Source organism: Alosa alosa, chromosome 1 (assembly GCF_017589495.1).
Source record: "Alosa alosa isolate M-15738 ecotype Scorff River chromosome 1, AALO_Geno_1.1, whole genome shotgun sequence".
Classification (NCBI taxonomy): Eukaryota; Metazoa; Chordata; class Actinopteri; order Clupeiformes; family Clupeidae; genus Alosa; species Alosa alosa.
The window spans coordinates 18409276-18435567 of record NC_063189.1 but is presented as its reverse complement, the minus strand read 5'-3'; the positions used below and the strand labels follow the sequence as shown (position 1 = coordinate 18435567).

Below are 26292 nucleotides of genomic sequence, written 5' to 3'. Positions count from 1 at the left end.
AGTTCTCTTCTGTAAAGCTGCTCTCCCTCTATTGTGACTTCATATTTTGTTATTCACTCAGCCAATGTTCCCGGGGTCTGGTGGACCCACATTATTAGGCTTTTAAATCAATACAGCCATAATAATTTATGTACGAATACTTGTGTAGGCTACACTCTTAAAAATGGGTTCTTAGGGGTGCTATATAGAACCATGCAGGTTCTTATAGCCAAGAAAATTGAACCTTTTGCTTAAAAAGGGTTCTATTTCATGCACACAAGGGTTATCTGAACTTCAACGAAGTTGCAGTCATTGAAAGTAAGTTATTTTTATGTTCTTCACAGAAAAGAAATTAGGCTATATTTTTTCTTTTAGCAAACATTGAAAACAGTTCCCACAGACCCGAACACCTTGATGAGTAGGCCTAGGCCTAGGCTACCCCCCTCCATCAGGACAACGTGCTAAAGAGCCTGTCATAGATTGGAGACTTCCAGAGGTTATTGAAGAAATAATTTTGCGCAGAACTTGTGAATAAGCTGTAGAAGCAGCAGTGACCTAGGCTAATCGATCCCCACTTCTGAGTGTTTAAGAAATATCACAACTCCCTAGCCTAGAAATCTAGACGCACCCTAGCGGCTGCCAGGGCTAACAACTCCCCTAATTCCAGTTTCAACTCGAGATGGTAAGGACAAAACTTGTTTTCACAGCCACACAATGGTTTAATGGGTTAGAAAGTAAGGCTAGGCCACTCATATTTCATTCTAGGCTATATAGCCTTTGAGATAGGCTACAGATTCACAAGAACTGGTAGCGGGCCTCAGTTGTGTTTCCAAGACAAATGACCAAGAGGGCAGAATGTGGTCATTTCCAGAGATGTACAAAACTATGGCAAGCCATTTTAACATTTACCCACTAAGTTTGACTATCCGGAATTAACATTGTAGATATCAACAACGTCTTTCTGACTAGTCGCAATTACATTTTGGATAGTTGGAATTGTCATTCAAGATACTGTATCTGTAACGTAATTGTGACTAGTCGAAACGTCAGATAGAGATATCTGTAGTTTTGACTAGGAAAAACTGAATTACAGATATCTGTCATCACGTCATTGAAAACAACATTCAACTCGTCACATATCTTAAATGACAATTGCAGATATCTTTAATTCAGTTTTGACTAGGCAGAATGAAAGGTGGAAATATCTCAAACGTCATTGTGACTAGTTCAAATTATTGTGCAAGACGTTGCTCTTTAGATCCGTAGCAGAGCCCGTCTACTTATTAGACATTCTCTGTGCGTAGGCTAATTTCCCCTTCCCAACATAATCGAAGAAGAAGTGGGCTTATTTCCTTATTTCTATGAATGGAAGAAGAAGAAGCAGTCATGGCTGTAATGTCTTGTTGACATCTAAAATAACTAAAACTCAGGGACACCGTGTGGTTTATTAGACTCTCACGTTATCAACTGGCTTGATCTCTGTTTCGTAGCCTACATAAATTAGTAGGCCTAGGCTACTAAATGCACCAGCACCATCTACAGGAAACTCCATTAATAATGGTGTTGGCTGTAATTGAAAAAATCAAAGCAACATTGAATCATAAATTCTCGCTGCCAGCTCCTGTCTTGCATTAACCTGACTCTCGCCAGATGAATTTCGTTCCGCCTAGCTCCACTCATCCATCTGGGACCAATCCATTGGAGTGTTGCTTCAGAAGGCTGGGCCTAATCAAAAAATGTTTGGATATGATTGAATAAGCCACTTGTCCGTCATCTATTGACGTGCTACTTCAACCACTCACATCGAAGCCAACCCGTGACGCTGATAACAGTCTTACAGTCGCTTCTACGCTATGTCACATCTATGAAACTCCCACCTTGCGTCCTGATTGGCTGTACCATAAAATCTGGTGCAGAAATCACTCTCAATGGAAGAGTTCCCAGATGGATGTGAGTGAAGCTAGGCGGAGCTAAGCGGAACGAAATTCATCTGGCGAGAGTCAGGTTAGTCTTGCATAGGCTGCAGCATTAAAAAGACGATTAAAAACTCCTTCGCCCTCTGGATGCTCTGACATGGTGCTAATTAATTAGTGCTACTTACAAAGTTAACAGTTAACAGGTGCTATGTGATTTGATGATTTGAACAACAACACGCTCTGCTCCCCCCTAAATTGGTATGCGGGCCTAATTTCCATAGCAATACAGATCTCTAACGTCATTTAGCCTAGTCAAAATTCTAATTCGAGATATCTATAATTACATTTTGAATGAAAGTTATAGATATCTCCAATTTCAGATATCTCTAATCAAAACTCATTCAAGATATCTATAACTTGATAATAGATATCTACAATCAAATTATGACTATCCCTAACTTCAGTTTGAGATATCTACGTCATTTTGACTAGTCATAATTCCATTTACAGATATCTACAATGTAATTTCGCCTAGTCAAAACTTAATTCAAGATATCTGAAAAGGAACATGTAAATATCTTGAATTGAGGTGAATTAAAGATATCTTCAACTGGAGTTATGACTAGTCAGAATCAAATTGTAGATATCTCTAACTGGAATTACAGATATCTACAATTCAATTGCAGATATCCGTAATTCACATAGTGGATATCTGCAACTGAATTGTAGATATCCGTAATGATAAACCCCATAGAAATGAATGGCAAATGTGGCATCATTTGTCCTAGGAAGAATGTCTTTGTGGATATCTGAAATGACAATTATGGATAGGAAGAATTCAATTGCGGATATCTAAAATTTTCGTTTTGACTAGGCAAAACTGAATTACAGATATCTGCAATACATATCCAGTCTTGCGGGTAAATGTTAAAATGGCTTGCCAAACAAAACCGCCTAAAAAAAACCTATCATTCTACCCTTTGTAACTCTCTGACCGTTCATCACACAGTCAATCTTGGTAGGCCCTACCAAAATAATCTAGGCCTAGGCTACAAGGCCTCTGCTTTCAAAAGAGGTCAAGCACTTGAATATAAGTCAAAGTAGGCTAGGCTATGTGGAAACAGGGCCATTGTAGGCGGTGTGCAATTTCGATCCAAAACTCAGGGGTAGTGTAGGCTATAGGTTATTTATTTATTTTTCAAAAATGCAGTCACCCGCATTAAAAAAAACGGTAGCCTACATGCGATTATATTTCACAACTTTGCGAATAGGCTAGACTGGGAAAGGCTGGCAAGCAAGCTGCAGACAGATCAGGGATTCACTTCCCTCATATAGGTAGGCTAGGCCTAGGCCCTAGGCTATAGCAACACGCGCTGGAGATGCGTGCAGACATCAAAACGAACACAAGGCTACGGACCCGCTGTTCATTCTAGTGAAGTTTCTTCCGTTTTTCATGCCCTGAATGCTAATTCGGTTTCATGCTCATCTTCCTAATGTATGAGAGGCTGACGCTATAACTGTAGGCCTACCTGTCTGTCACTAGCTTGACTCAAGGGGAGACGGTGGAGGGGGCCTTCATTAACTTGTGGGGCCCTATACGCAACTTGCGTAGCCTACGCTACGGAAAACCGGTCCTTCAGTTTCATTTACTGATTTGAGAAGGTGACCTACCTTGCATCCTTAGGATGACCTATATGAGCAAATGACCATCCATCTGAGTTCAACACTTCAAGCAAACAGGGAGGGTGAGAATAAGAAAGTGAGTTCAGAACTGAACTCTGATCATAGTGCGACACCCACAGTGCGCTATAAAATCCAGATCCACAGTGCGCCAGATTACTCCGAAATTTTCAGTTTCATTCAGTTTCATTTGCATTTTCAGTTGCAAAATTTAATTTGCATTTTTTCAGTTTCATTCAGTTTCGGTTGCATTCAGTTTCATTTCTTCATCACTGATTTGAGAAAGTGAAACCTACTTTGCATCCGATGATCTATGAGCAAATGACGACCCATCCGAGTTCAACACTTCAGGCAAACAGGGAGGGTGAATCAGCTACTCTGATCATGCGACGCTAACAGAGCGGGTATAAATGCGCTAGCCTGGAAATCCAGACCCACAGTGCACCAGATTACTCCGAAATGTTTTGCTGGGGAGATGGGTCGAGAGGACAGCTGGGTTCACCACCGTCAAAGGATTTCAGAAGTTTTCATGAACCACAACCTGTCGTATTTGGCCCAGGACCCATTTCTGAAGTTTCCTGTGGGGAGCAGCATACCATTTTTCTCACGGCTGATGGCCGAGTCCTGTCATATGGTCGCAATAATAAAGGACAACTGGGAAGAGGGAAAAACAAAGATTCTAAAGGTAAAATAAATAGTCTGTAACAAAACATGGATATAGGTCTAAACAAATTATCTTTACGATAGTCAGTATCAGGCAATTAGCCCACAATAATGTTAGAGGTGTTCTGAAATAGCCTATTTTATTTAAATGAAAATAGAATATTCTAGTGTATTGGATGTTACCAATGATGTAATATCGTAAATATCGTTGCCTGTGTATTTTCTTTACGAATCGCTAGCACTTTAATTCTCGGCTAGTGCAGTTCCTTTTAGTTTAATTTCTTCATCACCCTGAGTTGAGAAGGTGAGACAATTGCATCTTTTTCCCCAACGCGGTGTACACACACACACACACACACACATCAAGGATGGACAAAACAGTTAAAAATCTAAACATACTTTTTAAGGAAGTATGACCCTCTATCCGTCTTTTTTCTTATTCACCAGTACACTGACAGATGACAATGTTTAAGAGTATCAGCCTTTTTCTAAGGTGACATGCCATAAATTTGCAACCAGATCAAAAATGCTGACTTGCCTGTTAGGCTAATTTTCAGAGTCCATCTATCATGTCATCACATCATCACACATGATGTTCAGTTCTAAAGTAACCAGCAGTTTGAAAGTAACAGTTTGCTGATGACTGATGCAGTTTCTAGTTTGGTACACTCTAAAAAATGCTGGGTTATTTTCTCAACCCAAACGCTGAGTTAAAACTGTTGGGTCATTGTGTGGGGTTGTTTTTACTCATGTTGGGTTATTTTCTGTAACCCAGCTTGTTGGGTTGATAGTTTAGGACAGCGCCCCTCCTCTCCCCCACATGACGTGAGCACACTACTCAGCACCAGGGTAACTTTAACACAGCTGCATAGTTATTTGAGAGTTCGGGGGAAATCGTTATTCTTTCAACAGTCCATGCAGTCCAGCAGCTTTCAACATGCAGTGGAAATCAGGCGATTTTGGAAGGTATGTATCTGCTTTTAACTTTTTTATTATTATTATTCAGACGGATTTTAAAAGTAGCCTACACCCAGAGATACCTTCGTGATATGAATGGATATTCTGCCTGCCAATTTCGTTCAGCCTAAGCAGGTTAAGAATTGTGACATTCAAGCCAGCTAACGTTAGCTAACATTAATTTACAGTCTTACAATTACTGCTCATGTTAATGTTAAATCTACACAAAGACAGGCTCTTAAAAACATAGTTCTGTCTTGACTGGGTATGAACTGCTGAACAGAAACAAAACAAACTTTTACAAAGAACTAAAATTAGCATACCAACAGCTGGCTAGGTTAACGTTAGCAGACGGTTGGTATGCTAGCTTCTAGCTCTAACAAATGCTTCGTGTTAGTGCAGCATGTGTGTCAGCTAATGTATACAGTCGAAGTAGTCTCTTTACGTACGGTAATCATCATGCCAAACAACATATTAATTCATTCAGGGTAGCTTCATATTATAGCCATGTAACTTACTGGGTGGTTTTTGGTGGTAACATTAACGTTACAGACAACTTGAATGTAACTAACTGAATGTGTTAACATGAGCTAGCTAACGGTAGAACCAAAGATCCTTAATATACATATTATGCTTTATCAACCGTCTCTGGTAGAACTATCACTGCCACTAACGTTAATAATACTGAACGTATGTTTGTCAGTCTGCTGTTAAACAACTCCATGAGGTGGTCATGGTTTCCGAGTGTGTTGCGCTAATATTTTGTCTCCGAATTTTTAATGTTTGTCAACATCATTCACTGATCATGGTTCGTGAAAGTCTTGATCTAAAGTTCTGTCAATAGCAGTGATTAATTTACTCTTTTTCTTTCTTTGATTGACAGGGCTGACCCCCAAATGGACCGTGGAATCTAGCTGTCTTCATGGAAGTAACTTATCACATGCTGATGCTGCTTTTAGAGTAGGCTATCCATTCAAAAATAAAGTAAACTGTCAAATAAATAATTATGTCGAACTGTTTTATTTCATTGCATGGCTATTTGTTGCCCATTTTCTCTCAATGCAACCCAAATACTGGGTTTAGAAAACCCGACAACTGGTTATTTTAACTAGCAGTTCTGTTGATATAACCCAGTGGTTTGGGTTGAATCTATACCCAATATACTGTGTGAATTTTACTCAACATTTATATAGTTATAACCCAGCACATTGGTTACCTTTACCCAGTCTATTGTGCCAATTTAACTAACGTTGTGTTGATATAACCCAGTGTTTTGGGTTAGAATCATACCCAATCTGCTGGGTTTAATAATGTACCCAGACCATTGGGTTAGGATAACTCAATGTGGTGTTGGTCCAATAGTTAACCAGCGGCTGGGTTATATTTGGGTTATTTTTAACCCAACATTTTTTAGAGTGGGCCTACTTTGCATCAGCAACACTGACCCAATTACAAATAACTTAATTCATGTTCTTAGTCAATACATGTCCTAGTTCAAAATATTAAGAATGCACAGAAAAAAAAATGTACAATAATACTACAGACAAGAAATTCCAAAACAATTTTAGATTAGATTAGATTCAACTTTATTGTCATTGTGCAGAGTGCAATTACAGAGACAACGAAATGCAGGTATAAAGTTGTCTCTGTACTTGTACTCTAGATGAAAACTTCAAACAAAACAAGCCAACATGAGTGAGAGTGGGGTGTATGAGAGGAAGTGTATTGAGTATAGATAGATATAGATCAGTGTTTCTCAAACTTTTTCAGACGAAGGACCACTTAACCAATAAAAAAGAAACGCACGGACCACCTAGCTAAAAAAGATTAGACCTACTTCAACAGTATATTAGCCTACACAATAGGCCTACTCACTGAACCACCTTGCTTATTGTCTTTGCACTTTGCTTATTGTGTCAGAGGATTCATATGATTTAAACTGGCATATCCTACATAGACAGTGTGACAGAACTGTTTGGATTTACATACAAGTTGGTTCAATATTGCATACAACTCATCTATATTATATTTTACCACGTCTGCTCGCAGACCACTTGGGATAGCTTGCGGACCACCAGTGGTCCCCGGACCACACTTTGAGAAACACTGATATAGATAGATCATTTATTGATCCCCAAGGGGAAATTCAAGGTCCCAGTAGCTTAGGACACCACAACATAAACAGTATGATAAAAAAAAACAAATCCACATGACTAAAACGAACAGTAAAAAATACTAAAGATACTAAAGCAAGGATCCACATGAATGTATGTATAAACATGAGGGGCTTGCAGTGACAGGGCAGGGACTGACCCTGTGATTCAGTATGCAGTGGTAAGGTGCTCAATGAGGTGTGTCATGGTGGTAGTGCAAATAAGTCCAACAGTGCAACAGTGCAGGGTTAAATAGCGACCAGCACGAAATAAATATAAACAATATAAGAGAAAAATGTAAGCATAGTAATACAGTTATAGTATAATTATATGGACAATATAGAGAAAAATGCAAACATAGAATTATAGCAGCAGTGCAAGGATAGGTTTGAAGTAGGGTATCAGCCATTGGTCAGACTGGGGGATGGAGGGAAGGGTTGTACATATGGGCTAATATAGCCAGTAAACAGTGTAGACATGTGTAACACAGTGGGCCAGTGGACAGTCAGAGGTCATGGAAGTGTAGAGGCAGATAGACAATGCAGAGAAGTATTGGTGTTTTTTCAAAAGATGCATTCATGGTTTCATAAGTTTTAATATTACTGCAATTACTTTTAATATTTATTGTAAGTGTCTCAAGGTTATTACATATCTTGAGCAGACCAGACCATATAATTGATTCTGCTCGCGACGACGCTGATTGGCTAAAAGGTGTTTTTTGGGGATTGTGCGAGAAGGGGACACTTCTCGAGGGCCAAGGGGTATAAAAGATAGGTCACAGCCATCCATAGGTCAGATCTCATCGGGGGGCGCCAGCTGATGACATTTCACCTTTGTCCTATTGCTTGACGGTTGATCTGGACATTGTTTGGGCTGTACTATCACTGCAATACGGTGAATAAAGATCTACAGTCTTCAGAGATCTCCTGTCTCTGGTCTCCTTCGGACGCCTTGTTCCAGAAGTGCTATTTAGTAAATAGTTAAGTGTTAATTGTTAATTGGATTCGGAAGTGGACATTTTCCACGACAAAGTCTATCTCTCCTCTTTCTTTAAGTTACAATGATGTAAGCAGTAACACAGTGGGCCAGTGGACAGTCAGTACAGTCAGAGGTCATGGAAGTGTAGAGGAAGGTGTAGAGGCAGATAGACTAGAGAAGTCTATCTCTCCTCTTTCCTTTAAGTGAAGCAATATGAGTATATTATATAGATGATGAGTATATATGAGTATATTAGTGTAAGTGTCTGTGCATGTGTGTGTCTGTAGAATGGCTCTTCTCTTCCTTTAAGTGAAGCAATATGAGTATATATTAGATAGATGATGAGTATATATGAGTATATTAGTGTATATAAATGTGTGTGCGTGTGTATGAAGAATGGCCTGTTTATTCATGACCTGGAAGATTTTACAATGATCACTATAATAAATGATGTACCTTTTCCCAGTGGTCGATGGTCTGGCGGGAGTGGCGGCAGTAGCATGTGGTCAGGAGCACTGCTTGGCCCTCTGTGCGTCTGGAGAGGTCTACTCATGGGGTTGTGATGATGAAGGACAGCTGGGGATAGGCTCTCAGCAGTCAAAGATGTCTCAGCCACGGTATGGAAGCTTATAAATTAATTAAGGTAATTGTGTAGGACAAGAAGTTCTTCATTCATTCTTTCATTTTCAGATGGGTTTCGATACAATCTCCCAGGCCAATATTGATCACACAGGTTGCTTGTGGAAATATTCACTCTTTGGCTCTTTCAACAGGTAAAGATTTAAAATTATACATCTTACCCAAAATAAAGAAGACGAAGAAGATGACGGTGATGATGATGATTGGGGGTAGTAATAGCAGATGATTGACATTTATGTTCTTGCAGGAGGGGAGGTCTTCTCATGGGGTAAGAATAGCCATGGTCAATTGGGTTTAGGGAAGGCAGTGGATATTCAGGCCACACCTTTTCTAGTTTGTGCACTTTTGGGGGTGCCAGTGACCCAAATCTCGGCTGGAGGAGCCCACACCCTGGCCCTCACACTGCAGGGACTGGTTTACTGCTGCGGGGCCAACAGTGCAGGGCAGCTGGGCCTCAAAAGGGTGGATGAGAGAGGTACAGTGCACTCAATTGTCAATTTAATTTGTTGTTCGTTCTCTTTTGCTAAATATGACATTAAGGCAGTGGTCTCCAAACTACGGCCCGCCACCTCATTTTGGGTGGCCCCCCAAACCATGTCCGTGGTATATAGCATCTGGCCCACATGAGAGTAGACATCGTCAAACTATAACCTCCGTAAATTCCCCTGATTCATTCTCTATGGCGAGTCTTAACAGTACACATGTAATACTCTTTTTGTCCACTAGTGGTTGTTTTGGCGCTGTTTTGCGTTTGCCATCGAAAACGGAATGAAATGTACATGTAGACCAGTGTTTCTCAAAGTGTGGTCCGCAAGCTATCCCAAGCAGACATGATAAAATATAATATCTTGCAAGGTTGAACCAACTTGTATTTAAATCCAAACAGTTCTGTAACATGCCTAAGCTATACACCAGTTTAAATCATATGAATCCTCTGACACAAAAAGGAAGGTGAGGAGGCCTATTGTGTAATATACTGTTGAAGTAGGTTTACTCTTTCTTTTAGCTAGTGGTCCGTGAGGTTTTTTTTATTGGTTAAGTGGTCCTTGGTCTGAAAAAGTAGACTGCTGTTGTTCACAGCACTAAGCTATTTATGGTTACTGATATACTCCCGAGTCTCTGGCCCTCTCTTAGAGCCAGGCATAGTGAGCTGGCCCTCGGAAGAAAAAGTTTGGGGACCACTGCATTAAGGGATGTCAACTTCAAAGTCAAGCAATGTTTGGACCAGTGAGGAACAAGGTTTTATTAACAATGATTGGACTAGTGAGGAACAAGGTTTTATTAACAATGATTGGACCAGTGAGGAACAAGGTTTCATTAACAATGATGCACGTTAAAGGTGCAGTCAGCGATTATGCGAGATGTCGCATTTGTTATGTTCGCAGATGCTTCTGTCCAAAACAACGTACATTATATTTTAATCAAGGACCAAACAAAACATACTAGAGAGCTAGCTCAACTCTCCCTTCCGTATTCACAGAGAAACTCAGAACAGGCTGCCCCCAAACAAAAATGTTTTTTCCAGTTTTCGGAGCCTGGGCTGCCTTCAGAGACTGTGTTTTCACGGGGTGGGCAGCTAGTGGATCGGGAGGAGGATGTTTGCTGAATGTGACAAAAACTTGAATGAATTTGAGAACGCGTACAATTGCTGACTGCATCTTTAAGGGAGAGGTTACTTATAAACAGGGTTCTAAATTAACACCCGCCAACCCGCCAAATGCGGGTTAAAATTCATTTTGGCGGGTGTTAATAAAAACTTACTAGCCAGTTTGGCCGGTGATGCATGAGGCATTACATGCATGATACATAAGGCTCTGTTTTCGGTCATATATCCCCCGACAGTACATTTCCCATGACCACTGTGCCATAATGCTGTGTCGGCTGCACGCAGTTTGCAGTGAAACCAGCGCGAGAGACCATGGAAACGAACGGAGCGTCTACCAGGAAACACAAGGAATTAGAAGAACGAACGGAGCCAGAGCTGGTAGCATAGACTGAAAGAGGAGGGAGTTAGCCAGTAAAGTAAAGTAAAAAGTACATAACACATGTACATAACACAAATGCATAATGCATTACGAAATATTAACGCAAATAACGCATTGTGTTTAGCTATTTCCTTTGTGGGGGGCTAATGTCATGTAACGGAGGCCACAAAACCTGAAGCAGCAAGATCGTTTATTTTATTGTCTATGGAGTTAGCTGAAGATGGAACGTGGAGGAGCTTGTAGGCTTAAAATTTTTCAGTTTTAAAAGGTAGCCTGATCAGTTATCACCACCACCACACGCATCACGCACTGTGCGTAGGGCACCAAGAGACAGAGGAGGGACCAACATTTAGCCAATAAATAGTAGCTGTACTGCAAACTGTTTTTCACTCTTGTTAGAGAAAGTATACAATGTCAACATGCACCAACAGCATGTTACATAAAGATGATACTTTTCGGGTCCTCGATAAAGATCCAACTTGAACATAGGCCCTATGCTACTCCAATTAAAGGAGAATTCCGGTGTGATATTGACCTAAAGTGTATTGAAACATGATACCGAGTGTGAACGTATGTCTCATAGCCCATCTCGGCTTGTCCCCTGCACTCCAAAATCTGGTGCTAGTTAGCCGATGCTACCAACAGCTTTTTCAATAGTGGTTGAAGTAATTCCAGTTTCTTCCAGTAGCAGCAACTGGAATCCATGCATTTCCACTGAATTATTTTTGGAATCTGATCCCTTATCATACCTGTTCATTCTTACTCGTTGCTCGACTTATCGTGACTAAATTCAAGATGGCTGCAAACGCTAAACTTCGAAAGATACTGTCTGTATAAATCGCCTTGTAAGTAAACTACCAGTGCTTTTTCAAAGTTCTCAATGTCTCGTTTTAAATGTCAGGGCCCTCGGAAGTCAACCAATGAAGTGTGGAGATACATTGAGCCTCGTAAATGGGTGTAAAACAGTGATTTATTTGCATGGCTAGCCCGATGCGAAGCACCACTATTGAAAAAGCTGTTGGTAGCATCGGCTAACTAGCGCCAGATTTTGGAGTGCAGGGGACAAGCCGAGATGGGCTATGAGACATACGTTCACACTCGGTATCATGTTTCAATACACTTTAGGTCAATATCACACCGGAATTCTCCTTTAATTGAGAACGTGTCTGAGTGTGCAGGAGAGGGAGAGAAAACGAGTGGCAGCTTGTCATTGTTGATGATAATTGATATCTCCTTTTTATTAAGTTAAGATTAAACTAAATGTGGCAGTGGTTGGTACAGACTGATGGAGACGAGAATAGGAATGAAGCAGGGGATGATATCGACAGAGAAATAGATAGATAGAGATCCCAAACAAGAAATGAAGTTAAGTGCACTTTTATGTGTATATTTTGTGGTATGTATTCATGCCAACAATGTTAATACAATGACCAAATGCATTCAGTGACACTCATCTCATAAACTCATAATTCTCTTATTTTCACCGGAAAAAAATTGGCTAATAGAAATTCTGATTGGCTAGTAACTTTAGAAAGTTACCAGCCACATTGGCTGGTGATCAAAAAAGTTAATTTAGAACCCTGCTTATAAAGTAGATGACTCACCCCCCCTCTCAACTGTAAAGGGAAGTTTAAGTATCTTTTAATAGAAGAAGGGGTGCCAATCATTAGCTCAACCCAATGTGGCTGGTCTGGAAATGTGAAGAGGGGCTACAGACTCTGGTCACAGGGAATGGGGCTCGCTTTAATCTCGCAGGAAACTCACAGTTTAGAAAACATTCCACTCCTATCAGTAATGTTTAGAAGACACAGAAACTCTGGTGTGATCCTCCGAGTTATGAGGTGCTAGAAATAGCAACAGTAAATAATGAAGAATAAAAACAAAAGAAATCTATTCTGATTCACAACTCCATTGAAATCTATAAGGATACGGATTACTTATCAGACACTTGTGTACTGTTTGACCACCTTTCAGTACCTCTCTTTGTCATGCTGCCAGGTCGCTTTGGGATATGCTCAGTGCCCGCCCTCCGACTTCTAGACATCAAGGTGATCTGTTGTGGAGAAGCACACACTGCTGTTCTCACCAAGGTACGAACACACACATACACACACACACACGCACATCAGCTGTCTCAGAGAGAGAGAGAGAGAGAGAGAGAGAGAGAGAGAGAGAGAGAGAGAGAGAGAGAGAGAGAGAGAGAGAGGAATTTTATTGTGAAGAGGCACATGTTGCTGTTGTCACCATGGCGCACACACATACACACACACACACACACACACACATACATGCACATACACACAGACACATATTTACACACACGCACACACGCATGCACGCGCGCACACACGTACGATGTAAAATCATCGACTATTACCTTTAACTGTTACTGTGTTTTTCCCTAGAATGGTGATGTTTACACTTTTGGAGAGGGAGCTCAAGGACAGCTTGGACACAGCTCCACAGCCAATGAGCTTTTACCCAAGAGGGTGGAAGGCCTAGATGGACCAGCCTCACAGATAGCCTGTGGCAGGTGGTGCTTTGGTGTATTTGTAATTAACGTGTATATGCACATTCGTAAACAAACATATTTGTGCTATAGACAAGACATTCTACACAGGCTGTTATCACCAGCGCTTGTGAATGTGCCCAGTGGTCCTGCCATCTTACATTTTTACTTCATAGCTAACTGGCAGGTCCATTTTGGAGTGAAGTTCTTAGTAACTCATCAGGGGTGTTATTTTTGCAGCCACCACACCATGGTGTTGGGATCCTGTAATCGCCTCTGGGCCTTTGGCAGTGGAGTGAAAGGGCAGCTGGGGAATGGCCGCTCAGAGAGCAGTACTCAGCCCACCATGGTGGAACTAACCAGGGCCGGTGTGGAGCCTCGAGCCCTCCCTGGTAATGAAAAACTTGATCAAAGGCTCTTAAAAAAAACAATTATTATTTAGCTGTCTTTACGGTTTCATTTGTTCGGCAATCAATCTGATGAATATGTATAACTAAATGGTTGCTCCAACAACTAGATTTCAAAATATCAGCGGGGTGGAATTCCAACTTTGTTTTCTTCCCACCTGAACAGGTAAACCATTTACAATTTCAGGTTTAATTTTAATAGGCATTATACAATTAGTATACCTGTACCATTTTCCTTCAGGCAACATCAGAACTGCAACCAGTTGGAAAACTCAATCAAGCCCAGCTGCAGACATGGCTAACAAAGCCCTCTAGTGGCCAGAACCCTGCAGAGGCCGAAAGGTTTATTGAGTAGTAATTCTACAGTCACCAAACTCACAACACAGCATTGTCTGTTCATGCATTTCAAATGCAGATACATTGTTTAGCTTACTGTGGATTTTTACAGAATCTTCACACAATTTTCATCATGTTCAAGACTTGTGGGCAGTTTCACTAAGGACATGTAAGTTATTGTGTCCTCTCCGGTACAGCAGAGATCAGGTGGCATGATGAATGCCCCATATTGCTAGATCTGGAGATTTAATCATGTATGTGCATTTATGTGGTCATAATTTCAGTGATTCTCAAGCTATGATGTCATCAAATTCTGTGAGAGTGGACTTACATGCTGCAAGCGAGGCATTTGACAAACTGCTACAAGTCGCTTGGATCCGTAAAGCAGTTAAGTCATAAACCTGTTTTCTTACTTTTTAATTTTCAGCTCTACAAAAATGAAGATACTATACAATGATATCTCTTAATGATGTTTTCTTTGATTCTTCTCACAGATAGACATCAAACCAGTGGTGGAACACCTTTGTGTTTTCTCATCAGCTATGAAGGCAGCAGACATTTTCCTACTCCTTCCTGTCTGTCCTCTGCTCCAAGAGGACCAGAATGTGATCAATCTTGTTCTGCCACTTGCAGTGGCCATAACTAACCTGGGTGACTCTGTCATGGAAACTCTGCGTAAGATCATCTTTGACCTTTAACCTGGCTGCCATCCATCTGATCTGCATGTGATCTACACATGAGGAAAACACATGGGGCTTCTGTAATAAAACACCTTTCACATACAACATGATACGCACTGTGCTGGCCACTGAGGCCCTAACAAAATAGTAGCTGTTAAACTTTGGCGCAGTGGCATGCCATTCTTGCATAGAGCAAACCATTTGGAAATTATGGGTTACAGAGTGCAACGGTGCCGTCTTCCCGTTGTATGTGAAAGCCCTGTTATGATATTTCATATTCTTGATATAGTTCAAACCATGCATGCATGCAGTATTACGATAATGAACCAAATAATGTTTCACTGTTCAAAATTCTACTAATCTGCTTCCATCTTTGACCGCAAGAGTATTAATAATTAATAATGGACACTGTGTCAGAAAGCAGTTGGTCATTGTAAATGTCCCAGTGATGTGTGTGACTCCCAGAGGGCTGGTGGGGGTCCATGGGTAAAGGCATGATGTCCAAGCACATCCTGGTGTGGAAACACGCACTGTCCTTCCTCCTGAGGGCCAATCTCCTGCACCACTACAACCCTGGTGTGAAAGCCACTCTCAAGGTTCTCAAATCCCTTCACAGGGTGAGTGTTGCCCTGGACATTTGATGGCATTTCTTCAGTCTAAAAACACAAGATTAAGGCATTACTGCACTTTGATTGTGGGGGTAGATTGGAATTTGTATGTGCAGTGGCATTGTGATATAAAATGTCTCTCATTTCCTTTGAAGGCAAATAAGAAAGCTAAGAAATCTCTGCAAGTTTCTATCTCTGAGTTCTACATAGAGGAACTTGGCCAAAACCCTATTATGCTTCAGCAAGATGTGACATTATGGAGACAAATTAAATGGTCACAAGTGCAGGTGATAGTGCATACTATTTTAACTATATTTTAGCCTATATGTTAACCAATGTACATGGTAGCCTACTAATGTGTCTAACTGTCTGTTTTCTGTAGGAAGTGCCACTGACACCTGCCATTTTCTGCCGTTTTCCATTCCTCCTCGATCTTAAGAGCAAGGTGCTGATTTTCCATTATGATGCTAGTGTTACACAGGTATAATTTTTTTCTCCTCAATATTTTAAATAGCCCTTACTTGTCATAAACCATTGTAGGAACCTTGTCCTATACCTTATAAATGCTAAATGATGTCACTCATTTTAAACAACAACGACTTGGTGAGAAAATAAATAATGGTGAGAAAATAAACAAGCGAATGGTTAGGATTTGTTAAAGACCGCAGAGCTGAAAGATATCCTTTTGGGCCCATATATGATGGATAAGAACAAATCCCTCATGCAGTCATTCACATTTCTATGTCAGACGACTCACCACTTCATCCATCAACAAGTGCTCAATGGTGGGGAGGCTTCTCAGTTCTTTACTGGGGAGGCTCCTACTCCAGTGCTCAAACTCAAAATCAGGCGCACCCATCTCCTGGAGGACACGTTCAGGCAACTGGCTGCTTCTGACCATGACAACTTCCAAAAACAGCTTCATGTAAGTTTAAATAAACTGACGTAAACTACGGTGTTGGAAATGACAATAATAGATTTATTTCCAATATCGTTGTCTGTGTATTTTGTGTTCTGTGTTCATTGAATTAGTGGTAGAGGTGTCCAATAATTATATGTTTTTAGGTCCAGTTTGTTGACGAGTCAAAACTGACTCTAGTGAACCAGAAGGATTTTTTCCTTCACACTTTTGATGAGCTGATGGCACCTGACTTTGGCATGTTCATGTTTGATGACACCAAAACTCTCGTCTGGTTCCCACCTCAGGTCAATGCATTTTAGTGTTTTTTTTTTTTTTTTTTATCACAGAGAGCTATCTGCAGTGTACACTTTTGAATGCTTCTGTGCCTTATCTGTTGACTTCTCTTCCCAAACAGCCAAAACATGAAGCCAAAACGTACTTCCTTTTTGGAATACTTTGTGGTCTAGCCTTGAACAACAACAACATTGTGCATTTGCCTTTTCCTCTGGCTATGTTCAAGAAACTTCTGGGTACCAAAGTGACATTGGAAGACCTGACTGAGTTCAGTCCTGTGGTTGGAGAGTGAGTATGCACATATAACTACATAAACAATAATCGATGATGTCATTATTTACTCCATCCTACGAATGCTATTTTATGTCCAAGACTCCCTTAGAGAAGAGACTTCTGTCTCAATGCTCAATGTGACAAATAAAAAATACATAAAATAAAAAAGCAATGCAACACATCTTTGGATTATCCTTCATATGTGATTTATTTTTGAAGGAGTCTTCGGTACATCTTGTACGACTATATTGATGATGACATTGACAATCTGGACATGACGTATTCAGTAAGTATTGTTTTAGTTAAAGCTGCAGTTGGCAAGTCTGACAGATTGAGGGGACGTAGACAAAAGTTTGTGCTCGTCAGTGCGTATCAGACTGCACCAGACTGTGATTGACGGTCAGATCTCTCACAGCCCTGCTCTGATTAGACCAGAAGAACCGGGAGCTGTGGATTTTTGCAAAACAAATAACAGGCTCTAGGTGGAGGCAGAAGTGCGTGTTTTTTCTAAAACTGGCTGATTTATATCTACCGAGCATAGTGTCGGTTTCAGTGAATATGATCAAAAAAATCTTGCCAACTGCAGCTTTAAGCATAATACAAAACAATTGTTAATTTTTTCCATAGATCTTTGTTTCTTGAAGTCACTGAGTACTGTCGGTAGGAAAGAAAATGAAAACAACCAGTGCTACCTAGCTTGAGTTAATGCAGCCAGCAGCTACAGTGCTAAACGCTGGAGTGCTACCTAGCTTGAGTTAATGCAGCCAGCAGCTACAGTGCTAAACGCTGGAGTGCTACCTAGCTTGAGTTAATGCAGCCAGCAGCTACAGTGCTAAACGCTGGAGTGCTACCTAGCTTGAGTTAATGCAGCCTACAGCTACAGTGCTAAACGCTGGAGGCGTCTTTAAAATCAGGCCCCCAACGTGTAACACTGTACCTGCTCAGTGACCTTGAGAAACCGAGATCTATGTGAAAAATGACCTTGAGAAACCGAGATCTATGTGAAAAATGGCCTTGAGAAACCGAGATCTATGTGAAAAATGACCTTGAGAAACCGAGATCTATGTGAAAAATGGCTGGAGTTCTCCTTTAACTGCAAATATACAACCTAATAATTAGCAGCCACAAATTAGTGAATTTCATATATTACAGATTACCTGGGGTGACATCAAAGTGGAGCTGGATCCAAAAGAAGAGGGAAAACCTGTGACAAGCAAAAACAAGTTTGTCTTATTTTATTTCCTACGGGGTAGCTTAACCTATTAGCTTTAACCTTCTATCTATCTAGATCAGGGGTGCCCAAATTCTTCCCCGTCAAGGGCAAAAAATGAAATGAGCCAAAACTAAATGTTCAAGTCATAGACCATTAAATTGAAATGTATTGCATATCTGTGCAAAATTAACATTCTATAAAAGCCATCCAGATGCAGATTTAGAATTTTCTTTGACATTTTATCTCCCATTTTGCCATGTTGAAAGCCTGTGCTTTTCAACAGGAAGGAGTTTGTTCAGGCCTATGTGGACTACACATTAAACAAATCAGTGGAGAAGGTGTTTGAAGAGTTCAAGAGGGGCTTCTTCAAAGTGTGTGCACGAGACGTTGTGGAGCTGTTTCACCCAGAGGAGCTGAGGGGGGTGATGGTGGGGAAGGAGGACTACGACTGGGACACACTCAAACGGGTAAATAGGGTCCACCTATCATGACTAGGTGTCTAGGTGACATTGGACCTCATTCACCAACCGTTCTTACAAAGAAATTTGTTTTTAAAACCCATTTACGCACTCAAGAGCACTCTTACGCACATTTGAGAACTGATTCGCAAAATCAATGGTTATTGCATTTTCATCATATCTGCAGGTGTAAAATATAATAGATGCTCATATAATAAAAAGAATAATAATGCTCATGTAGTTTATAATATATGGTACAAATGAAAGCTGGTGCCTCAGCCTCAATTTGTGTCCACACGGCCTTGCAGTATCATGCCCTTTTATGGTGATTGACCAGGCGTTTACCTAAGCTAATTAAGAACAATTGACACGCCCTGTCAACTTAAGAAGAAATGGGATTCAGCATGAAAAGAACAAAACTGCGAATAATTCTGAGGTTTAAAGGAACACGTTTCATGTCAGTAGTAATATATGTTCTTACCTTAACTTTCACGAGTTGAGTCATACCTCTCCCGTGTCGGTACGTGCACTCAAACGCTCTGGTGCTCGGCGCGAATGTGTTAGCATGTTGCTATGCTAGCGGGCTCAGATGTAGCCATAGAGGGAGGAAGATAGCAGTAATCAAAAACATCCACGTTTTCCCTACTTAAATACAGTTGCACGAGTAGTTGATAAAAATGTGTAAGGTCACACAACATGAAACGTGGCGATTTTCCAAGCGAATAAACAGGAGAACTACAATGTGTGGCGCAATAGCACTTGGGAGTACTTTGACCTAGCGTAGTAATATTAATTAACACCTAATTGTAGATCCTATCCACCGTTTGCAGCGAAGCTGAAACATGAAATCACTATAATACTTCTGCTTGTTATCACAACCCTTCACAATGCATGTTATAACTATGATTGTTCACAATCTACTTTACCACTACCTGCTACTTTGCTAAGTCAGCTCAAACCAACGCCAGCAGGGCAGGTTGTCTCTATTTACGAAAATGACTGTGTGTGCGCCTCTGAGGGGGAGGGGGAGGGGGAGGCTGAGGGGTCGATCCAGCTCTGTGGTGGATAGGATCTACAATTAGGTGTTAACTAATATTACTACGCTAGGTCGAAGTACTCCCAGAAGTGTTTGAGTGCACGTACCGACACGGGAGAGGTATGATTCAACTCGTGAAAGTTAAGGTAAGAACATATATTACTACTGACATTGGGTGGCGTGTTCCTTTAAGTACACCTTTGTGAAGAGTTTTCGTAAGACCTTCTTAAGAACACAGTTAAGAAAATGCTTAAGATACTGTATTGGTGAATGAGGCCCAATGATACCAGAGAGGGTTGAAGTGGATCTTTGATGATATACTGGGCAATTTGATAGCATTCTCTTCTAATATCCCTGTGAAGTATGGGCATGTCATTTTAAATCATGGATTTTTGTCCCAGATGAATAAGTGTTATTAAAATTGTGCCCAGTGTATTGGCCTTATATGTGTGTACTAGGGCTTTGACTTTTGCCCAAAAATCATATTCGAAGTTCGTTTGTTTATTAATATTAAAATTCGAATATATTCGAATATGTATTAATAATATTTTAACCATTAAATGTCTTCAGTAAGGTCGATATTGGTATCAAACTTAAGTTCTATATGTTCTGTCCACCAGAGGGCAGTGCATCAGTCAATGTCAATAGACTACGTGCATGAAAGGCTGAGTATTTATGCGTGTGTTAAAATTGTTATTATTGAGCAAGGGCTGGGCGATAAAACGATAGCGATATGTATCGCAATAGACATGTAATCGATATCAATAAAAAATACGTTCGATAGAACATTCATAATTAAAAGCAACACACACCTCCTGCCTTACGTTGTCCATAAATAAATAGGCTAAATATATCTTGCATTGTAGTATGTCAAACTCTAAAAAAGTAGGCCTACCTCAACACAGACTCTCCTTGCCCTGTGCACTCTCTCTCTGTCCCTCTCAACAGGCGCATCCCTCCTCGGCATGCACATGTAATCCAAACATTAATCATGCAAGACAATTAAATCCGGTTAGCATCATTACCTCTTATCTGCACATTTATTTATTTGAGTGTTTTTCATGATTGTGTTGCCATTTCTTTTCCCTGTTTGCTTTGACTGATAACTTAGGTGATTAAAAACAGAGGAAAGTTTAAAATAAAAGTGTCTATTATGTCTATGTGTGAGCTCACTAAGCGTGAACCAGCCAGGATGCTAACGTCACCTACAGGAGCCCAGATGACCAATAATAGCCTTGCTAATGAGCTCGTGATTTTACTTCACCAGGCGTGAAAAAAACCTCGGAATCTGAATTGAAAACAATGTTTACAACCAAATACATTTATAGAAATGATCTCCATAGGCTACAGGTTCGAATATTAGAAGATCCCTAAAATTCGTTCGAATATCTTTAATTTTTAAAATAATCGAATTATATTCGAATAACGAAGTTAGAGTCAAAGCCCTAGTGTGTACATATAATCTTTCTGGTTTTGTTTTGTTATTATACTACTAAAGCTTTATTCTAACTGTACTCTCACATGATAGAACACAATGTATGAGGGAGGATACCATGGAAATCACCCAGTGATTAAAATGTTCTGGGAGGTGTTTGGCGAGCTTTCTCATGATCAAAAGAAAGCCTTCCTTTGTAAGAACCGCAGACCTGCACACATTTTCCAAAAATATTATTGTTATAAAATCTCAGGATGTAAAAGGTGCATGAATGTCTATTGATGTGCATGATTCTATTCCTCCCCATGTTGTCTTGAAGTATTCCTGACTGGTTGTGGTCGTGTGCCAATCTTGGGAATGGACCAGATCCAGATGATCATACGTGTCAGGCACAAATCATCTCAAAACCATTTTCCAGAATCCCTGACGTGTCATGGGATCCTGTATCTTCCCATGTACCAGTCCAAAGAGAGACTCCAGACTCAGCTCACTGAGGCTCTGAAGCACAACAGAGGCTTCTGGAAAGAATGAGGAACTAATTCCTTAGGTGGTGTCTTGCATTGTTAGTATATCACAGACATCTTATTGAAAGCCATTCCATAAATGTAGACTCTTAAAAGAAGTGTTATATTGACTAAATCATCCTATTACATTACTCACATGCATGTGCTTTTTCTGTAATTATCATTTAGTTGCGTTTTTATCTTTTTTCCTTTACATGATTTAGGATTCCCTGATTGCATTGAGACAGCTCTATAGTCTGATGTATTTCAACACGAATGAAAGGAGAAGATAGAGCTACAGATATCAGAAGATTGTGTTCATTTGTGACTTAGATATGGCCTTACACACTGCAGCCAGACAAATAATTTGGCCTATACATCGTTAGCATTAACCTACAGTACACTACTTTCCGATGTTTTGCCTGTTGTGTGTCTGAAGAGAGGCATATGCATCAACATTATGATACAATAAAAGCCTGATGTTCCTGTTTTCCACTATGCAATTATGTTTAGTCTGTTCAAGTTCATGTTTAACTGCGCTGATTGGTTTCACCAGGGGCACAGAAATGTTGGGCCTTTGAAAGAAAATCATTTTGTGTCCCCATAAATGCTAGGGGATCCGGGGTTTATTGTTTAATGCGGTATGCGCAATGCAGCATACAAGACAACCCCCATCACATTTACAAAAATAAAACGGCACAAAATACTCAGGTGATTTATGGTTGATTGTGTTGTACAAAGCGGATAATTGAGCTGATATCAGCATTCTTCGCCGTTTCTTACTGAGTGAGAACTGGAGCACAGTAACCGTGCACACTGTGCTGCGGGAACAAATTAGTGCCCACAGATTGATAAAATATTATCAATATTATCTTTTTGGAACAAATGACTATGAGTCATACTGTGTAGAAAAAGTCCTTAGTCAACATCCTTAGTCAATTACTTTCCATTTTTACATTTTTGGTAAAGCTTTCAATGAACCCAGGGTCCATAAAGTATGCACATTAAAGTAAAAGTACAAGTAGAAAGAATGAATGCTTTATAGCCCTTTATGGATGTAGTTATTTAAGCATTCTGAATACTTAGCCTTAGCTTCAAGTGGAGGAGGGAAATGGGAATTATGTGAGGATGCTGTTCATTGCCTTTAGTTTAGCATTCAACACGATAGTACTTCTCACCTTGGTCACAAAGATGAAGGCCTTAGGACTGAACACCACCCTGTGTCACTGGATATTTGGAACACTGGAACACCCCCAATACACAGCACATTGTCTCATGAGGAAGCTTTTCCAACACACATATTGCACACTGCCCTCTCCCCACATACACAGCACACTATCCCGTCATCCCCCCAACACACACACCAAGACCCCTGGCAGTTGGGTTGAGCCGTGGATCTGCCCAAGGTTTCTTCCTTGGTAAGGGAGTTTTTCCTTGCCCCTGTTGCTCTTGGGTTGCTTTTTGGTGCTCCTTGTTGGTGCCCCCATAAATGCACAAATAGGCTGACACCAGACATAATTTCACTGCATTTCTTACTTACAGTAGGCCTAACTACTGTATATGCATGTGACAATAAACTTCCTTGGATCCTTGTAAGTGTGTTACTTGTATCTAATATGTTAACAAAATACACATTTTAATCTGACTTTATCCAATATTCGTTTCTGTTTTTGGAATTATATGCAAATTACCATATTTTTTTATACAAATAATGCCAATTTGTATTTGAATATAAGATTTCAGAAAGCTTGCAATACAAAAAAAAAGGCTTTATTGTGAGTAAACAACTGGGCAAGTTTCATAGTGATGTCAAAATGCAGAGATGGGAAGTAACGAAGTACAAATATTTCGTTACTGTACTCAAGTACATTTTTCATATATTTTTACTTTACTATTTATTATTGAGGCGACTTTTTACTTTTACTCCTTATATTTTAACACGAATATCGGTACTTTCTACTCCTTACATTTTACAAAACTGGCTTGTTACTTTAGTTTCAAACAATTTCAGTGGAGTTAACGTTATTATTTTTCGCGTCATCAATAGCAGATGGGAATATACATTGCACTTGACGCACCACTACAAGATGACTCGACAGATTTGGGCGGCATTCATTCGCGCCAAATAATTGCAGCTTGATGGCAGTATACGTTAACGTTAGCACGTAGTAGTATGTCTCAATTAAATTTAGTCAAAAATGCCCTCCTCCTCTCCTCGCCTTTGGTGCTTCCCTAACTTCTAGCTGCAGTGTAGCCTATATCCTTAGCAATAAGTAGATGCAGCATTGGGTCTTGAACGGGGGAAAGCCTAGAAATGGCCCAACAGGTTATGGGAAGATTTAAAAAGAGAGACTGGCACTTTTGCACTCTGAGACTACTTTGACTTTTATACTTTAGTAAAGTAAATTTCCAAGCCTGTACTTTGTTACTTTTACTTGAGTAAAGAAGTTAAATCTAGGGTGACCAGATTTGGGTTTGTGAAAAAGAGGACACTTCAGCGGGGGCCTGGCCTCAAAAGACTATTTTGAAAACATGAAAGTTTTGAATGTGCAAAAACAATAATTACAATAACAGCGGGGCTGTTGAGCTCTACTCACAAGATACATTTGGATGGCGACCCATCTTTAATGTTGCATAGCCTATCTCTAAATTTGATCCAAGGTGTTTCTGAAAATACACGAATCTTTTACAGTAGCTCTATAATTTTGAACAATCTGTTTTAGAGCTTAATAGTCCTGACCTATGAAAACAGTTGTGTTGATGGGGACTGATGTGGATATGTTGTCCATTTTCTTATATCTATTCAATCATGTCTGGTCTATTATTAGGCCTACCTCTTTTCAATTCATTATTATTAGATATTTCTTTTATAAAGAAATAGGCCTACATCTATCCCTCATGTTATGCCAACATATTTAATTCACCTGAATATAGGCTGCAGTAGATAGAGGATTATTGACATCTGCTGTGTGCAGGCTATCCCTTAAAGGCAGTTTAAAGGTTCAGCTAAATAAATAGCTCAGACAATGGCAGAAGTGCCGTTCGTCATGTTATATTTTCTACAGTCTATGGTTATGAGGTTATGTGCCATCAAAATGATTTTGGAGACGTAATGTTAAAGTCGAAAAACTCTGTCACTTTAGCTGATGAGCTCTCACCCCTCGCTGCCGTTCGATGCTTTGCTGAACATTGTGTAGCCTACCTGTAGCTCATTGGCACCTTTATTTGCGACCGACGCGTAAGTGCCTGATTTGCAGGTCCGGCACTCAGCTTCATGTTGATATCGACCGAGACAAAAACATGGAAATTTACGTTTTAATTCGTCAGTGAACTTACACTAAAGAAGGAAGTTTGCGGTATTGAGGTGACTGACTGACCAAAAATGTTTGAGATTATATCGACCAATGACGGTAGCTAAGGTCAGGCTCAACACCCTACACTTTCCACTCAATGCAAAGCGAACTGTAGGGGGAGGTCGTGACTAGTATGTGAATGAAAGACATTGAGGCTAGAATAACAAAATCCCGGACGACTTTGAAATTCCGCCCGGACACATTTTTAGGTTTCAAAAAGAGGACATGTCCGGGCAAAAGAGGACGTCTGGTCACCCTATTAAATCAGTAGGCCTACTTCTACTTTTACCAGAGTATTTTTTAACACACGTATTTGTACTTCTACCATAAAGTATGCACATTAAAGTAAAAGTACAAGTAGAAAGAATTAATGCTTTATAGCCCTTTATGGATGTAGTTATTTAAGCATTCTGAATACTTAGCCTACTACTTAATACTTAAGTAGGCCCTACGGGAAGTGAGTACTTTTGCCATCTCTGTCAAAATGTATAGGCCTACCCTATTCACCTGTAGTGATCACCTTTTGATAAAAATAATAATAATAATAATACATTCAACAAGCTCTTGTTTTTCTTTCAAATGTCATGACATATTTTGCCACAGCAATGAATTCATCCAACAGAATTATGTCTGATCAATGTGAAGCACATAGGCTACTGTACCAGTAAGGAACACATGGGATGCCTTGTGTGACCATTTTATTGTGTTCCCATGACCCTTTGCAAGAACACTGAGATATGCAGCCAACAGTGTTGCCAAACGTTTTTACATGAGTTTCTTGAAAAGAGTTATGCTAAGAGACCAGTAGAATTTGGAGCCGAGTTGTAGGGGAGACCGGGGCTGGTTGGAACAGGGGCAGGTTGAAACACTGTTAATATCCAGGCTACTAGAGGGAGCTGCAACAAAATTCCAACACTAAATTGACGGCCTTATTGAGTAGAGTAAACTCACGTATGTAACTGGTCTCCAGGTCAATAACCCTTTAGGTGAGAACAACTTTTTAATTTTGTAGTGTCAAAACTTAGAATATGCACCTCCCACTAAATACATCCTAGAAGGGTAATAGTTAGGGAAATAAAAAAAGATTGATTATAATTGATTGCTAGGGGACTCATCTATAATTTAAAATGAAGTTTGAAAACCTGAGGTGACTGATATTAGCAGGCTAACAGCATTTGTGCAAAAAAAGTTTGACCTAATGTGGGCGGGGCAGGTTGGCACACTGATTTTGGGGTTGGTTGGCACATATACATTCCCTATGGCTATTTTGTGACAAATCTATAAACTTTGTATTTTATGCATAAAACATCATCAATCTTTATTTTAACATTGTTAT

General features: G+C 40.1%; 1 protein-coding gene across 2 annotated transcripts; it reads left to right on the top strand.

Annotated features, from left to right (window-relative positions):
• Window positions 1-3933: 3933 nt before the first annotated feature.
• Window positions 3934-22309, top strand: LOC125294578 (probable E3 ubiquitin-protein ligase HERC6). Of its 2 annotated transcripts, none has more exons than XM_048243444.1 (23): window positions 3934-4260; window positions 8793-8943; window positions 9017-9099; window positions 9213-9440; window positions 12949-13040; window positions 13356-13483; window positions 13700-13851; window positions 13977-14032; window positions 14108-14208; window positions 14315-14371; window positions 14487-14589; window positions 14697-14877; window positions 15348-15499; window positions 15646-15777; window positions 15873-15971; window positions 16239-16415; window positions 16556-16696; window positions 16807-16973; window positions 17178-17244; window positions 18111-18181; window positions 18455-18638; window positions 21194-21296; window positions 21420-22309. In XM_048243444.1, exons 1-23 carry the CDS (start codon window positions 4035-4037, stop codon window positions 21629-21631), a joined length of 3063 nt encoding a protein of 1020 aa, XP_048099401.1. In that variant the 5' UTR covers window positions 3934-4034; the 3' UTR covers window positions 21632-22309. The 2 variants fall into 2 exon arrangements, with proteins under 2 accessions (XP_048099401.1, XP_048099409.1); XM_048243452.1 differs by lacking the exon at window positions 3934-4260 and adding an exon at window positions 4446-4542.
• The last annotated feature ends 3983 nt before the right edge of the window (window positions 22310-26292 follow it).

What these genes read in the sequence shown, in the direction of transcription:
- LOC125294578 (XM_048243444.1), top strand. Translation starts at nt 4,035, where the DNA reads ATGTTTTGCTGGGGAGATGGGTCGAGAGGACAGCTGGGTTCACCACCG. An exon ending in CTCTTTGGCTCTTTCAACAG is followed by an intron (nt 9,100 to 9,212) that starts GTAAAGATTTAA and finishes ATGTTCTTGCAG; the next exon opens with GAGGGGAGGTCTTCTCATGG. An exon ending in ACTGGGACACACTCAAACGG is followed by an intron (nt 18,639 to 21,193) that starts GTAAATAGGGTC and finishes CTCACATGATAG; the next exon opens with AACACAATGTATGAGGGAGG.